We start from the raw sequence: 16297 nt of genomic DNA, 5'->3' as shown, positions 1-16297 counted from the left end.
TGAAACAATCGCACGCCTCACTGTGTTTGTTAATAAATAAGCTCGTAATAAAAGGGAATCATATTAATCTGTAATGTAATAAATCCCTAGTCTCTGCGTCGTGAATAGAATATCGTTTTAATCCACACTCTCATGGTTTCTTTCATTCACAAAATTATGATATAAATATCATGAATACCGCGTATTAATCGAATACCAAAATAGTGTAATAAAATTCCAGACAAGAATTCAATAACCCAGCAGGGAGAACGCTTTAATCGCTCCATTTTTGTTGTGAAACTCTCCTACACAGCTGGATATTAATTGCCTAATAAAAGCAACGTTCCATAAAAAATTTTTATTAAATAAATGGCTAATAGGATACGTACGGTGGAAAATAATTTTTTTATAATAAATCTTTCCTAAGTTTAGAAAACGTATACTTAGACTAAGATATGAAAGATAATACGTCCATTAAAAAGTTAAATATAATCCTAGGATTGATCAAAACTACATTAACAACAAGTTATTAATAACTAACATATAAACATCTATATCGTAATAAGATTATCTTGTAAACTAAACAGATAAAAACACACAAAATTATCATAATATCCAAAACGAAAAGATCCATCAAGAGTTTGAGTGACTTAATCGTTCAGCAAACGACAAGCCCAGATCCCGAAAACGAGGGGTTAACACCCTCTTTTTCGTGGTAGCTACAATGTCAACGTTAATACAAACGCACATAGTCGACTCGACATAGATGTTTACGTAGAACATTTTTAACGATTGTTCCAGGGAAGGGACGGCTCTACCCGGCCTACAGTTTGAGCGGCAGCGAGGGTGAGGAAAATTCGCCAAGCCTGCGAGGTCGTACTCCCGCCTACCCTCAAAATAATCACCAGACCACGCAATCACACCTGAATCACTACAACGCCAGTCAGCATAAACAACGTGCCTATCAACAACAACAGCAGCATCCCCTGTATCATATGCCCAGCACTGGTGCTGGACTTAGCGACACACCAACTTCCGGTAACGCGTCCGACGAAACCCTCACCGACAGTGACCTGATCACTGTTGCCCGTGACTCTGCTCTGCTCGTTCATAACGGTGAGTAATATTATGTATTCCTCAATTCCTTTAAATAAAACAAATAAATTAGCGTTAGTTTATTATAAACGGGAATGGAAATTATAATATGAAATAATTAGGCCTTTGATTCTATTTGTTATCGCTTTGTTTAATATATTTGTAGGGATTTTACGGAAATTAGTCACTCTCATTACTTTGATTGACTGATACTTCTAGCGTTAAGAATCTCAAGCCCACAACGCACATTCTTAGCATAGTCGAAACATTTCATAATCTCAAGTAACCTGAACACGCGTGAAGCTTATCAGAAACGTATCTTTCCATAACGTTCCCACGCAATAACTCTATTTCTCATCCGATGGTACATCTATTGCATACATCACCTTATTTGTTCCTCGTCTTCCAGCATGTAACAACATCCTTAAACGAAGTTGTCGTGTGAGTTTCGCGCTAAATGATCCGATTGATTCGTCTCGTGTCTTCCGCGTGATAAATACCTTTCACGAGCAACTGTCCAGCAAAGACTTCGAATCCAGAGAGTTTCCAGGTGTTATACGAGACGAAGCTGGCGCAGGTTGGAGTAGACGTGGCTGTACCACGCTCGGTATACCTTCGAAGCGATACGTCATCCGTGACAAGCCGGTGTGCCGATAACCTCCGTCTCCGACAAACCCCCGTGTGTGGCCTCACACCTCATCGCGGCAACGACCATCCATCATGTTTGAGTAATGTAGGGACACGATTTCACGTTATTGCAAATGACCGACTCCGTCTACGTAGCAATGTACCTCTACTTCAGACCGATTACTATCCAAGAAACTGACCCTTTATTAGAGGCCATTATCGATCGCGCCCTGTGGCCCTGATTCTCAGCTGCGAGGTCAACGCGATCCACGTTCAAGGTGCATCATAATGTATTGGGTTGTTCGAAGAATTTCTAACGAAATTTAAGGAAAGTTAATTTTGATAATTTAATTTCGTAGAAGTAGAACGTTATTAGTAGACTGCGAATGTTTATGAGATTTCAGTGAAATTCAAGTGAAAGCTAAATAGAAATTTGTTTCACTCGTTAATCATCATAGCAACCGCTTCACTTGCCATACTCTATATATTCATTTTTTATTTCTTCGTGGAAGTGAAGGACGAGTGATCGAAGACGTTATATCGTTGTTAATCCTAGCAGTTCGATACACATGACGCTACACTTGGTGTAACCACGAAGCGCACCCTCTCGCGCATGACACGTTGCTTTCCACTGTCATGCTAATCCCTTGCAGGCGTAATTGCCGATTTATGCGCGGGAACATTGGTCTCGGAGCATAATGCGTACACAATGTGTCCCGGGGGTTTGGGATTACTTATCCCATGAAGAAGGAAATCGCGCTGGTTTGATGGATGATGGAACCTTACGATCCCAATGTCTCGTCACTTTCTCATGAAACGTGGACGTACTTACTTAGTATAGAGTAGTCATGCTAGTGGAACGAAATTCGCCAGAAGCTCTTTATTTCCCTGGTTTCTGCACGAGACTAGAGACAGAGTCATTGTGATTCAGCTGAAATCTTAATGGAGTATCGAGAACCGTGGAGGAACGTCTATTATGAACTCGCCTGTTTCCCATTACGGTCAATAAAAGGGGAGATTCAAAGCACATTTTTTTGCACCGTAGAGTGAGGCTAGAAGAAGATGAGGAAAGGGGGACAAGAGAGAGAGAGGAAGGTTTACTAGGTACGCTGACGTGATTTTAGTCCGCGATCCATTCTCTGCAACGCGACGCGGGGAACACTTCCATTTAGATGCTCATCTCGCGGAAAAGATTTCACGAGGATATATTACCGTGACGTTATGTCTCCTTTCGTTCGAGGAAACCGGAACGAGATGCTATCTTTGAAATAAACGATCACGGTTAAATGCTTTGCTTGCAATACGAACCATTAACGCGCATCCACGCTAATATCCTGCCTCTAATACGAGATGCGAACAGCGACGGGATGTCTTCCTCTAATTAATTTAAGACAGACACTGGTTACAATATGCTTGCGTCGATCTGAATTCCAATAATTTCTTAAAATACTCTGCAATCGTCAAGTACAGTCCAAATAAAATATTTTGACGTTCGAATAATCGTGTAACTCCCGTCAAATAACTTCTAGTTAGAAAATCGTATTAATACAATATTCAGAAATATTGGTACATTTAATGAAATATTCAAAAACAATATTAAATTTAATAGAATATTTCGATTAGTACGTGATGATTCCCAAATTACATTTTTCTATGCCCTGCGAATAAAAAATCATTGAGTCTACCAAAGAACGATATAAAGGAAGCTCGAGAAATTAAAAATTGATTAGTAAGCAAGCTTGTAAGATGTTCAATACACGATAAAAGAATGAAACTTTAATGGAATATAGGCGGAGTGAGGATTTCAATTTAACGTTGAACCGACTGTTTCGTATCTATCTATAAATCTACACGCCTAGAGAATCTACGACATGTTTACTTACTAATGTTAATATGGACTACAGTGGCAGCGTTATCCGTGGCAAGTATTGCTACTAGCTGGGACCTCGTAGATTACTGCTTGTTCCGTTATTGTAAGGTATGTAATTACTACACCCACTATCATCAGCGTGTGTATAATTACTACATGCACTATCATCAATGGATATCTAATTTCTACACGTACCCTTGCCAGTGGGTGTGAAATTACTAGATGTACGATCCAACCTGCGCCTCTCAACTAATACGTGTACTGTGGATTGTATAGTTGCGAAATGTACTTCTTAAAATGAAAGTTAACGACGCATCAGAGATCTTTCGACGTTCAAACGATCATCTGATTCCCGTCAAATGGTTTTGACTTTATGTATCAGCATAGTTTTGCCAAGGATTGAATTTTGTAACGTTATTAGCATAAGGTAAAGATAAGATAGTTATTTCAGCGGTATTACTTCTTATTACATAATCCATACGACGCACCATGTGCGTCAATACCAGGCAAAGTGTTAAATAATACTTTAGTTTTTGGAAAAGCTTTTTAAAACTTTTTACACATCTCTTATTTCCAAGGGTGTCGGAAGATTTTAAATGCTTTATGTGCAACTTGTTGCTTCGTTTGGAATAATCTCCTACCTACTATAAGACAAAAATTCAACGATTTATTTCGGTCTAGTAACGAAAGAAAATTTAAATATGGATTTGGAAATAATACGACTAATGACATTTATGTGAATAATTTAAAACAGAGAAATTGCCAAACCATTTGATAAAACAAATACAATATTCGCGTGTTACTAAAAATTAGAGCTATTATCACAGATAGTAAAATCATACGATTCAACGATGAGCAATTATTTAAATTCTGCGTGTAACTTTTGTAAATGTAAATGTCTTTAATCGAGAATAACACACCATGCGATTGACAGAAACTGTAAAACCCTTCGACACTCTGTTTCCTTGAATACCGATAGGTTGGTTTTTTACAGAGTTGCGCCAAGTTTCGACACAAACTATTCACTAATAGTCTGCGATATCTGAACGACTGGTATGTAACGTATAATGGCGGCGGAGAAAAGAGAAGTTCGCGGTGCAGTATACTCGTGGAATTCAAGGCAGCTGAAGGGGATGGTGGTTGAAATGTGGAATGTGTAGATGGGAATAGAACGGTACCAGTTTGTCCGTTCTTTTTCCAGACAGAAAAAAAGAGCCTGCGAAATGAATGATAGGTGTCTCCAACTGCTTCTATATACAAATTTTTATTTTCACCATTAAGTCTAATAATTTTCACTGACAAGTTTATTTCGTTTATTCGTAAGTTTTTTATTTTATCCAAGATAATTGTTTTAAACATATTTTCCCCTTCGAGTATAATTACTTGCAAGTTTTTTTTCTTTACTTCGATATATTACTTAAAATATGAAAAAAGTATACTTGAGAGACATCATAGGAAAAAAAGCTATAATATTTCCAACGTCGATATTAAAAACTATTATTACTGAAAAACGTTTGTCTTGCTATTACTTCAAATATGATGGCGGCTGCAGCGTACATAAATTTCGACTCTCTCAATGGTCGACTCGACTCTTGACCCACGTAGCAACCTCTCGCATAGTAAAATCAATGGAGAAAATTCTAATTGCTCCCTTTCGCGGAGAGCTGGTGCCACTCGAGCAAGAGACAAGATAATCGTTTGCTCGAACGCGAGAACGCGACGAGGGGCTATAGATCAGAAGAAGCTTCCGGAATTAATGTTCAAAGAGAAGAAAGCAATATACCAGAGGGGCGGAGAGAGATTAATTATCTACGAGACGATAATTCGTAAAGAGGAACGCAGGCAAGGTGTGCCGGGGTTCGTGATAAAGCGCGGTTTTCCTTCGTGTTGGAACGGAGTCGAAGGTCGGAAACGACGTGGATTAGAGCCGCGCGACCGGAATTTCGCGGGGAAATCCATTCCTACGCCGGAACCATGACCGACCCCGAGCCCAGCTTTCAACCAGGACGAATGAATACCCGAAGAGAACACGAGGGAGGGGGATTACTTCCGTCTCATTAGCGTGGGCCACGATTCCACGCGGCGAGATCGAGGAATTCGTCACGCCTGCCGACCATACACACCCACGAAAATCCTAATTCATTTCACGACGAAAACCTCCTGTCTGATGATTAACCAGCCGATGATGACGGAAGCCGAATTTATCCGACGCTCCACGTCGCCAAATTATCCGGACTGAGTCACTTCGGTTTTTGGTTCACGCCATGTTGCATAATTTATAACTCTAATATGTCATATTGTAGCAGTGTTTATGAATAATGCAAGAAGTGAATCCCGGGAGGGAAAGATTTCTTGTTTTGTGATTCGGGATCATTAGTCCATGTACATTGCCGCTTAAAAGTATACACACGTTGACCAATTTATGATAACAATACGCGAATATATATATGTATGTAATAATTTAAATCCTTAAGGTAAATCAGACAATCGATTCTGGAACATCGAGTTTATTATGGGAATAATTAAATTAAATACAATAACAGTTAATAACAAATCTACTACAAATTTTACCTGGAAAATCGAGAATCGATTTTCTAGGTCCTAAATTACTGTTTTTCTCTCGTGATCTATTCTATTCAGCAAATGATTGTCGATAAAATAAAACAAAAGTAAAAATGTCGGTTAGCGGGTAGTTTGAATTCTATGGAATTTACATATATATACGAATCAGAGAGAAAATAAAGATCAGAAGCAATACTTACTCTCTTCTTCTGGAATGAAGGTATTATATCATATGAAATATTTATCTAAAATCTTATCACGTTAAATACGTATCGTTCAGTTAGAAGTTTTAGGTTTCCTTATCATTCATGTCGAATTGCGTGAAATGTAATACTCGTAAAAATGGCTGCAGTCTGGGTTGACCGTCATGAATCACGAGCACTATCAAACTTGTACACGTAATTCGTTTCACGATTTCTGAAAGCGTACACTTTGTCAGCCTCCGGTAAATCAAAGAGTCACACACGTTCCGATCGAAAGGTTTCTCTTAAATTGAAAACGTCCGAGCCAGAAGTAAGATAAAATAAACAGGACGAATTCTGGGATCAGTACAGCCACTTTTAGGATTTATTAAAGTATCGAATTACTTTAATATTTCTTGCAGACGAATTCTATTTTTGATGATATGTATATTCCAGCTATTCCATTGAATTTGCCACAATTAAAGTAGAAATATAGTTTAAATTAAACATTTTTACAAATAAATTATTATTTATTGTAATCGTTTACAAAATCTGTATTTAATCCATTGGAATTTTATATACAATAGATGTTAAATTTACTATATTTACTGTATATAATACAATTTTATATAGTGTAGATATATAATCCAATTTTTAAGAATAGATTAATGCACCAGTCGAAATCATTAAATTTTGGATTTTGTTCAATCATGTGGAACATGTTGTAAATGCAAACCTAAATATATTGCATAATAATCAATATTAGGGGATTGTAGAGGAATTTATTCTGGAAAAGGAATCGTATCAAATGGCTCGAATTTTCCTTCTATATCACATAGAATAATACATATATTAAACATATTTAATTGAATATTCCAAATTTCATCAGAGGATGATATTTGATATTTTACGTATACACCAATTTGTTATATCTTTTTCAAGCCAAATAATCTATTAATGACATGAATTACTTTCAATCGCATAATTGGTATCAGTTACTTATAAATTAATTGCACATTAAACATATTGGAAACTCTAAACCTCTGATTAGGATCTTAACAATGAGTGCATCATTAAATGATTACATTTGTAATTACCAAGTTGCGAAATTCGAATCCAATTCGAATCATATGATATTCAGTTGAAATTATATAATACATGTTTCCCACTCAACATTGTTTTCATAAAATTTGATCTACTGTTTTACTGATTGTTTACGAGACAATAAATTATTAGAAAAAAATCTGTTATTTTTAAAAATAGAAATACGTACACTTAGAATTTCTATGCAAACTATGAACTTGGTTCGGTATAAAAATGTACAGATTCATGAATATACAAAAATATATAAAATATCGAAAAAATATACGAAATATCGATCAAGTATATTTACTACGATTTTTAATAGATAAAATTCTACTTAAATTCTATTCTTTCAGCTGTCATAAAAATTCTCAATCTTGAGGGGGAAATGAAATTATCAATCGTCTAATATTTATCTTATCAAGTGGCAATATGACTTTATAAAATTAATAATCGATATTACTCGAATAGCCAATGGCTAAACTCCATGTGAATGGACAATACTCTTAGCGTGATAACCAAGTAATTTTGGATTAGAAGCATAAGGATATTACTGATAGGGTCTTCTGTATACCCTTATATATCCGATACCGGTTGTTAACGATATCCGAAGATCCTTTGTCGATGGCATTATGAGTACAGTTCGTTACACCTAAGGAGTCCGTGATTTATGTTTCAGAAGGCAAAAAACCTTTGTTGTCCGTGTAGCATGTTAAAAGAGCGAACCAGGGATATCGAATTTCGTCTTCGCCATTCAAAATTAACGAGCAGCTACCCTTTGGGAATCTTTGTAACAATCGGTACTGTTTCAACGAGTTACACAGGTACGCGCCCTTGTTAACAATCCGTTTGATCCTATTACAGACAGTTTCACACTGTGTTGAGCAATTTCTACGACTCAAAAAAACCATTTCGCGTCCATCAATGTTTGTTACCGCAGAAAAAATCTTTTCATTGGAATAATTCTAAAATGTAACATTGCGTACTAACACTTTTTATTTTGGGTAAGGTCTGAGTCATGAATGATAAATAATACCAAACAAAGTATTATGTCAAAGTATTAAGTAGGTATTTATTACGATAAATGTACTGTTTGATATAGCGATGGCTTGAGATTATACAGGGTGTGGTCGAATAATACGTAAAAATAAAATAATATGAAGAAACATTTCTAAAAATTGTTTCATTTGTAGCTTAGTTTTCGAGAAAATCAAGTTTGAAAATGTATCTATTTATATATTATTAATCAAGTATACTCGAACATAGTTCATTCTGAACTGGATAAGACTAAATAATCGTAGAATCAAATTTTCCGTTTCATGCGTGATTATCAAGTAAACAGAGTTTAAACTTGTTTAGTTGAGAATGACTCTAGTACATGCCTATGATAAATTTCCAAATTTATTTTTCTTGCAAACAAAATGTCTTGTGAAAAAAATTTATCCTACATATTTGACTTACTTTCACACGCAGAGTGACCTGTCGATTATTTAATTATATATTATTCGGCCGGATCCTGTATATTGGTGCAGAAGATACGCACAATTATACCAATTAATGAATCAAAATCCGAATTTGCAGATTCTAAAGTTCAATGTAATGATAGTAAATAATTCAATGATTCTAAAGTTTATTTATATATGGAATCAATATTAATGCTAAAATCAAGAAAATAATTTTCTTCGGTCTTTCAACCAAATATTTTACTGTGCGTTACGACAAAAGCGCAGTTTTTGGCTCAAATATTCTACTGCTTGAATCGGGGAGACAATACAATATGACGAACAATAAAAGGACAACAAGAGGGGCATGAACCGTTCCGTATGAGCGGGTCTCTTAGGTCCCAGACCGATATCGGACGATTCAGTTGCGTGCAGCAATGGAAGTTTCGATTCACTGCGGAATTCTGACGAGAAGGTGGTGAGTTGCGTGTAGGCGTTTCGTAGCACGATCGTCTCGAGAGAAGAACTTCCGTGGCGTCCCTTGACGAAGCCCCGAAGACGAACGCCACGGTGTATCCTGTCGATCGTTTGGGGGAAGTACGAGCGAGCGAGAGGGAGTCTCATTTAAGTTAGAAATTGCTTCTTCCGCAGCGATGATGGGCCGCAAATTGGGCGCGAAACTGAACGCGAGACGAGAAGAATGTAAGAGAGAGAGAGAGGGAGAGAGAGAGAACAGGAGGCGTTAAGCAACGAAACGAGACGTCAAATAATATATTGATTTTTGTTCACAAGTCGAAGATTACTCGGGTTTGAACAGCTGTCTTGGAAAACACGGATTGGAATTATCTTTGCTTCCAGATTTCCGAGAGTAATTCTTCGTGAAGAAGTAGATTTCGACAGATTGTGTATTGTTCAATTTTTAGTTTGAAATATTAGAAAGATTCTAATACAAAATGTTACGTAGCTAGAGTAAGATAGGATTATTTGAGTCAATTAAGTTTCAAGATCTCGAATTTTATGCGAAATTTAAAGGTACAAAAATGCATAGAACATGAAGAAATACGTAAAATATTCAGAGTACAACACTCGTCATAATTTTTAGTAGGTGAAATATATATATATCCTGACTCTACTCCTTTACTTGTATTCATAAAAATATAAATCTGCATAAAAATCCACAGTCTAATAATGATGAAAGAACGAGGAAATATCTGAGAAAAGCTGTATTAAATAAGTAACAATAGATATAAATGGTATACATCCGTAATTATTATATTGCTATTATTACATTAACAGAAAGAATCATTTAAAGTGGATCTTTTGCAGAAAATTTCAAACAAAATATAAGTAGATTTCCATATACTTTTTGACGCCTTCAAGGTTGGAACGTGATCTTATTCACAACGTGGCACACAAAAGTGCTGGAAAAAGAGTTAATGAACTTAAGTATACATAGAAACCCAGCTTACAAAGCTTTCTAAATTATTCCTCTGTCTCTGTTACTTTTTACTCGACTTTTATTCCCCTTTTTGTAGAACCGTCTACTTACATAGTTTAACTTACGAAGATTAAAAGATAAAAGTATCGTTTCGTAGGCTTAGCGATCCGTATTTTCACATAAACGTCAAGTTAACTAAGCCATCATACGAAACTTACGGTAAACTTAACGTCAACATAGTGGCAAGAATGAAATCGTATACAGGATGTTCCAGTAACCGTGGCACAATTAACAGGTGGAAAATTCTTTGCGAAGGAATAAATCGAAAATGTAGAATAAAATTTGTTCATATGGCACTACGTATTTAATAAAATCGAATTTAAAGATTTATTTGACGCACATGTAATTAGCTAAATATCAAGCGGCTATGAAAAAATATTCAACAGTAGGTTGTTCTACATGCGGAAACTAGACGAAAATGTGGATTAACATTTTCACGTCTATGGCCTCGTTTTCAAGGAAATGCAGTCTGAAACGTATACATAATACATTTTCAAACTTCATTTTCTCGAGAACCAAACGTCACATGAAGAAACATTACTCTTCATTTTTTATTTATTTTATTTTTTTGCCTTGCTGCTTGTTCCGTGGTTACTGAAACATCCCATAGACATGGAGATTTTAAATAAGTTTTTCCTTATCTCTTTAGTTTGACACTCGTTCGATAAATTGTCCACATTCCACATTCAATAAACCAAATCGTATCAGGGTAATAGGATTAACCCGATATACGGATTAGCCTACTTTCTCTCTTAGACATATAAGCTAAGAGCAGCTTCAAACCGCTTACAAACTACTTGTTATATTCCTGTCAAGATCATGACACAAACTTAGATTATCCTGGAACTACACGCAACTCGTTACGCTTTCGGTGATACTATCGCCCGCATTCAATGTACCCCGATATTCTCGCGTTTTCGGCGATCTCCATCGTTAATTAAGCCATGTATTTCATACCACGTTGATAGGTCGCGGTTAAATTTCATCGCATGATACTAAAAAGTAATAAAAAAAAGAGGAAATTATAGACAAAGTTGAAGTTTGAATGATTATTTCTTGTAATCTAACTGTGAACAGTGTGATTTAAATTTGTTACAAATTTTGTTTTTGTGCCTTCTACTGCAACTTATTTGAACATAATACTTAAATTACATTCAATTAAATTTATGATATCAAATATGATATAGTACTTAGTAAATAATAAAAGGTACATTAATGTTTTGAGCTCATCCGATTGATCTGTTGCCTCAGTAGTAAAATAAAATTAAAAAAAAGAAGACCAACAAATAGTTGAAAGTAGACAAACTTAAAACTATCTCTATTCGAACATTTTTGTTTCTATTTAGTACTAGTTTGCAAAACAATTCGAAGTAAACTGCTTTCTCTCAACATGAAAACGAAGTTTACTAATCTAAAACAAAGATCACCCAAAAAATTCGATTACTCGACGCTGCTTTTTATCGACGTAATTTGAATGTTCGTGAAGAGGTCATTTTGCAGTGGCTGATTTAATATTCGATTACACAAGGGTTACGGGAGTTTGAAGCTTTGTCTTGCCCTTTCCCATCTGAACGATCAAACTACCTTACCCGAGATATTTGGGATGGCCACGAAAAGCGATTCTCCCCAGCCGACGTCGTATTGTGTTATGCGTTCACCATAGAGAATTCTTCTTTGGGTGTACGATCGGCAATAATCAGCTATCAGCCCGTAGAACTAGCAGCCAACTATTCTCGTTACACCTGATAATCTGTTTTCAAAGGTTTTGATACTATATCGAACTGTATCGTTGCTGTGCAACAAGATGTAATAGCAATTATGGTGTTTTGGAAATTAGATCGTCCTTTGGAGTTACCAAATGTCTTTCATTCTTTTTTATGGTTTGCAAATTGGGTTATTAAGTGCTGATAAACGTATTTCTTAAAAGTAACAAAAATTATATTACGAAGAGTTTATACAAATACTATGATATATCGTGTATAAACATTATACAAAGTAAAATCTGCAATATATTATAATATGCAAATATTATGTAGGATAATTGTTGTGGTTGACTAATAGAGGAACGAGTGGATGAATTTGTAATAGAAAAATATATTGAAATGAGTATAGGTATAAGTACAAGTATAGTGTATGCTGATCCAGATCCTCACTCTTACAATGTCACAATACAATAGGAAGAAAGTATGATAGAGAGCACGTTCATATATTTATAGCAAAGGACATTATCAAAAAGTTAACCTTGGTATGTAGCTCTAGCTGAAAGCTACAAGAAACAGCAATAGAAATCTACTTATGGCTCTTTTGTTTCTAGATCATGTAACCCAAAACAAAATTTATATTCAAATTTATATTCAAAACAATAATTTGAACCTCTCTTTATTTTGAATTTTTTTCACTAAATCCTATTCTCTTCGTAACAGCGGTTTCCAGAGCACGGATATACAAAAGAAAAGGTATAGAGTTTTTCTTGAAGTAATTAGTTCAATAATCTATCTTTCTTTAGAAAGCTTATATAATATCTTTGCCACGGAGATAAGTCACTAATTCGTACAAGTTCGATATCTGATTGAACCGATTTGGCGTATAAACAAGAGATTGAAATTCATTTTTCCCAAAATCATGATTTTTGGGTTACGTCATTGTTACAGCGAAGAAACGAGCACACGATACTAAAAAGACGATACATGAATTGACATATTACAATTTCTCCTCTGCAATTGCATTATATGATAATAAAATAACTTAAACTTCCATGAAACATCGTTGTGAGATTCGTATACTGTGCAAACCGACTGTTGCTTAATCAGAAAAAGGGGTGTAGTAGTGGAAAATAGAAAGATAGGAAGGAAACAGAGAGAAGACAGATTTGCGAGTCTATCGAAAATTCTCGTTGGCGAATCCGGCTGTGTGGAGCCCTTGAGACAACGCGGCCAAGATTACTCTGTCTTCGAGTAAGCGCAGAGTCGACGAAGGGTTACCCGTATTTAATTAAACTGTTACTTCGCATTGATTGCCAAACTTGGGGCCCGGGGCCGCTGCAGGGAAGATTATCGAAGTTCTGCGCGCTCCCACTTCGGCCATATCGAGAGGCTGCTAAGCAATCTTGCGAACTTCCAGTCGTGTGATAGCGCTAGCCTTCTTTGGCAACATCGTTTTATTACCACCAACTAATATAATTATTCATATCGTCACGTCGTTTCGATAAAAAATATTCGAATAAAAGGAAATGAGATTGAAAAAGCACGATGAGAGTGTAATGACTTGTTCAGAAGTATTAGGTTACTTGTCTCGTATCGTATGATAGAAGGTGATCACTGATCTAGATTGCTAGAGAAACAATTAATTAACCGATTGAAATTTTGTACTTGTACTTAGAGTAATTTTTCAAAATATAACAGGAAAAGGTATGAGTATTTTTGCGGGAATTTTAGGGTAAAATGATAAATCAATAATTGTAATGTTTACAGCTGTATAATTTTTTGGTCTAACCATTGTTAAACACAAATGACACGCGAATAGGTTGTCAATGTTACGATAAAATATCGAAATGTACGAGTTACGGTCGAGTAAGCAGTATCTTCTTCGTAACATTCCTCGGTTCTACTTCCTTTTCTTCCTAACACGCGCGATACGCTCAGCTGCTAGTGTCACGAGCAACTTCTTTACTCTTGGGAGTTTCCTTACGGCTGATTTCGATTTTCGATGAAACTTCACTGCTCCCGACTTCTTCTATTCGTACACTATTGCTCTCTCACCAATACTGGGGAATTTTCTTTGCTTGTTTACGAATTACCAGGCTCATTTCCATCTGTTTGTCCTTCGAAACTTGATTTCCACGTTGAGAGGACGAACTTTTACTGTTTATGCATATCTGGATGAAAGTGGATGCGTGGTGATGTAGTCTGAGTGACCTATATCTTTGATGCATTTTATCTTTTGGAAATGAGGTCTTAATAATTTGGGAAGATACTTCGGAAAATATTAATTATTATAAAATTAATATCGTTGGAACCGGTGTGTTCGATCTTTTAAACTAAATAATTCGTATTTGCTTAGTACTAATTGGTAATAAATAGTATTCAATACTTTGTATTAAAAATAATTGTAAAAAAAGTATTTTAATATTCTAAATTTGTCTTATCTATTATCTTTATTCTAGGTATTTTGTATATTTTTACGTATTACGTGTGTCCTACGTAAATACAAAATAAATGGCTATAAAAAGACTTGAATCATACTTTAAGAATGCATGCGATTGAAATAGAACAGAATAGTTTCCTTATTTAAAGCACGTAATTGATATATTTTCTATCTTACCTTAATCTGTACTCGGTAAATATTGATATTGTCCTATTAATAAAGATTCGTCTTATCATCTTGTATTTATAGTAAAATTTTCAAAATGCACTTGAAGAAAATAGTCTTAACTTAAATCCATTAATATATCATAACAGTTTACTTTCATGCCATTTCTTTAGACGATGTTAAAATTGTAACAGTAACATTGAATGTATTAGGCAGCCAACAACACTACTTTAAATATCCACATATCACTTACGATTAATAAGAAATATAATTGGAGCAATTAACTAGTTTTAACCAGCGATTCGATTGCCCTCGATCGTACATTCGTAATGTTCGAACAGAAAATAGAACGACCCGAATCTCTTTTAATATCGTACTAAGTGGGGAATGATGTTCTTCCCTTCTCCGCCAATAATCGAGAGGAGCTCTATTCTGAGGCTTTCGCTACGTTATCACACTCAAGTTCAACCTATGCATTATTCAGAGAAAGAGTAGGCAGCCCGGTTCTGCCAGGGGGTAGAAAGAAAAGAGGATACGAGGTAAGAGAGAGCCTATTAGCATCGAACCAAATTACTTTTTCACGATAACGTCATTCGTACAATTTGCTGTTATGGACGGCCGTAGATTTTTCAAGTTTCCTCTATTACCGAATTTATGTATTTGTGCCAGTTAAGTGATTCGATCTTGAACTTTGATAGAATAGTCAAATTTATTATATTTATGTGATGATGTACGTACTATTATTTACAGATCATACGATGCTTGTGATATATCACATAATTCTTAAATTATTCGATGGAGAAATTAACCTATATCTTTGTTACGTTGCGTGAAACGGTCTTGCGACGTCCTTCATTATCCGACCATCAAGGCCAAAGCACCATTAGACAGACCTTCAATAAACCTAAGGCCCCACCATAAACTGAATTTTATTAGCTTGCAGGAACCTCTAATCCTGCAAGTATTTTCGGTTTAAAGCTGGTACTTAAAACAGTCCTTAGGCTTATTGCACGTTCTTACAAATTACGGAAAAAACGGATGGATGTCTAACGGAAAAGCTGGTTTTTTTCCATAAACAATGTCGCCCATGGACCACGTTGGTAGGAGGCTTCTTCCTCCTATCTTCATTCCTAACGTTGGTCATAACCAATCGGCATCGCGGATCGCTACCTTCACTTTACTTACGAAAAGTGTGAGCAACGAATCCGCGTTCTTCGTTCAGAGGCCACACCTATACTGAGCTTCTCTCCGTAATCACATAAGAACGAACTTCACTTCTTCTACGACATCAGGAGGGTCAACCCAACTTCTTCTACTACACTAGACTTATTCCACAGTAACATTCAACAGACAAATCTCATCAGTTAGTCTACATCAACTTGAGTCAAAGGACAGTGCAAGGAACAGCAAGAGCCAGAAGTCAAGCAGAATATACAAGTCGAAGACAGTCAATCGAAAAAAGATACATCATCATAGTCGCCAACACGAAAGGAATCTCAGGTCGTACTCATTCGTAGTTGTCATTTCAAATACGCAATCTTGTATCACACTGAAGTTGTTGGATCATTCAAAATATATAGTAACCTGTTAATAAGAGTGTTATATTCAATCAACCACCCTTATTATCCCACAAGAAATAAGGGATCGAACG

General features: G+C 35.8%; 1 protein-coding gene across 5 annotated transcripts in view; it reads left to right on the top strand.

Moving 5' to 3' along the window:
* Window positions 1-16297, top strand: part of LOC100642498 (teneurin-m) — a 653003-nt gene that overhangs the window by 315149 nt on the left and 321557 nt on the right. For all 5 annotated transcript variants that reach the window (XM_048410160.1, XM_048410161.1, XM_048410158.1 and 2 more), the window contains exon 3: window positions 781-1095. In XM_048410160.1, the coding sequence (XP_048266117.1) occupies window positions 781-1095 (315 nt within the window). The remainder of the gene's footprint in view (window positions 1-780; window positions 1096-16297) is intronic.

The sequence above is a fragment of the Bombus terrestris genome, chromosome 11, assembly GCF_910591885.1.
Source record: "Bombus terrestris chromosome 11, iyBomTerr1.2, whole genome shotgun sequence".
NCBI lineage: Eukaryota > Metazoa > Arthropoda > Insecta > Hymenoptera > Apidae > Bombus > Bombus terrestris.
Note: the sequence above shows the minus strand (reverse complement) of the source record. Positions and strands in the feature narration are given on the sequence as shown.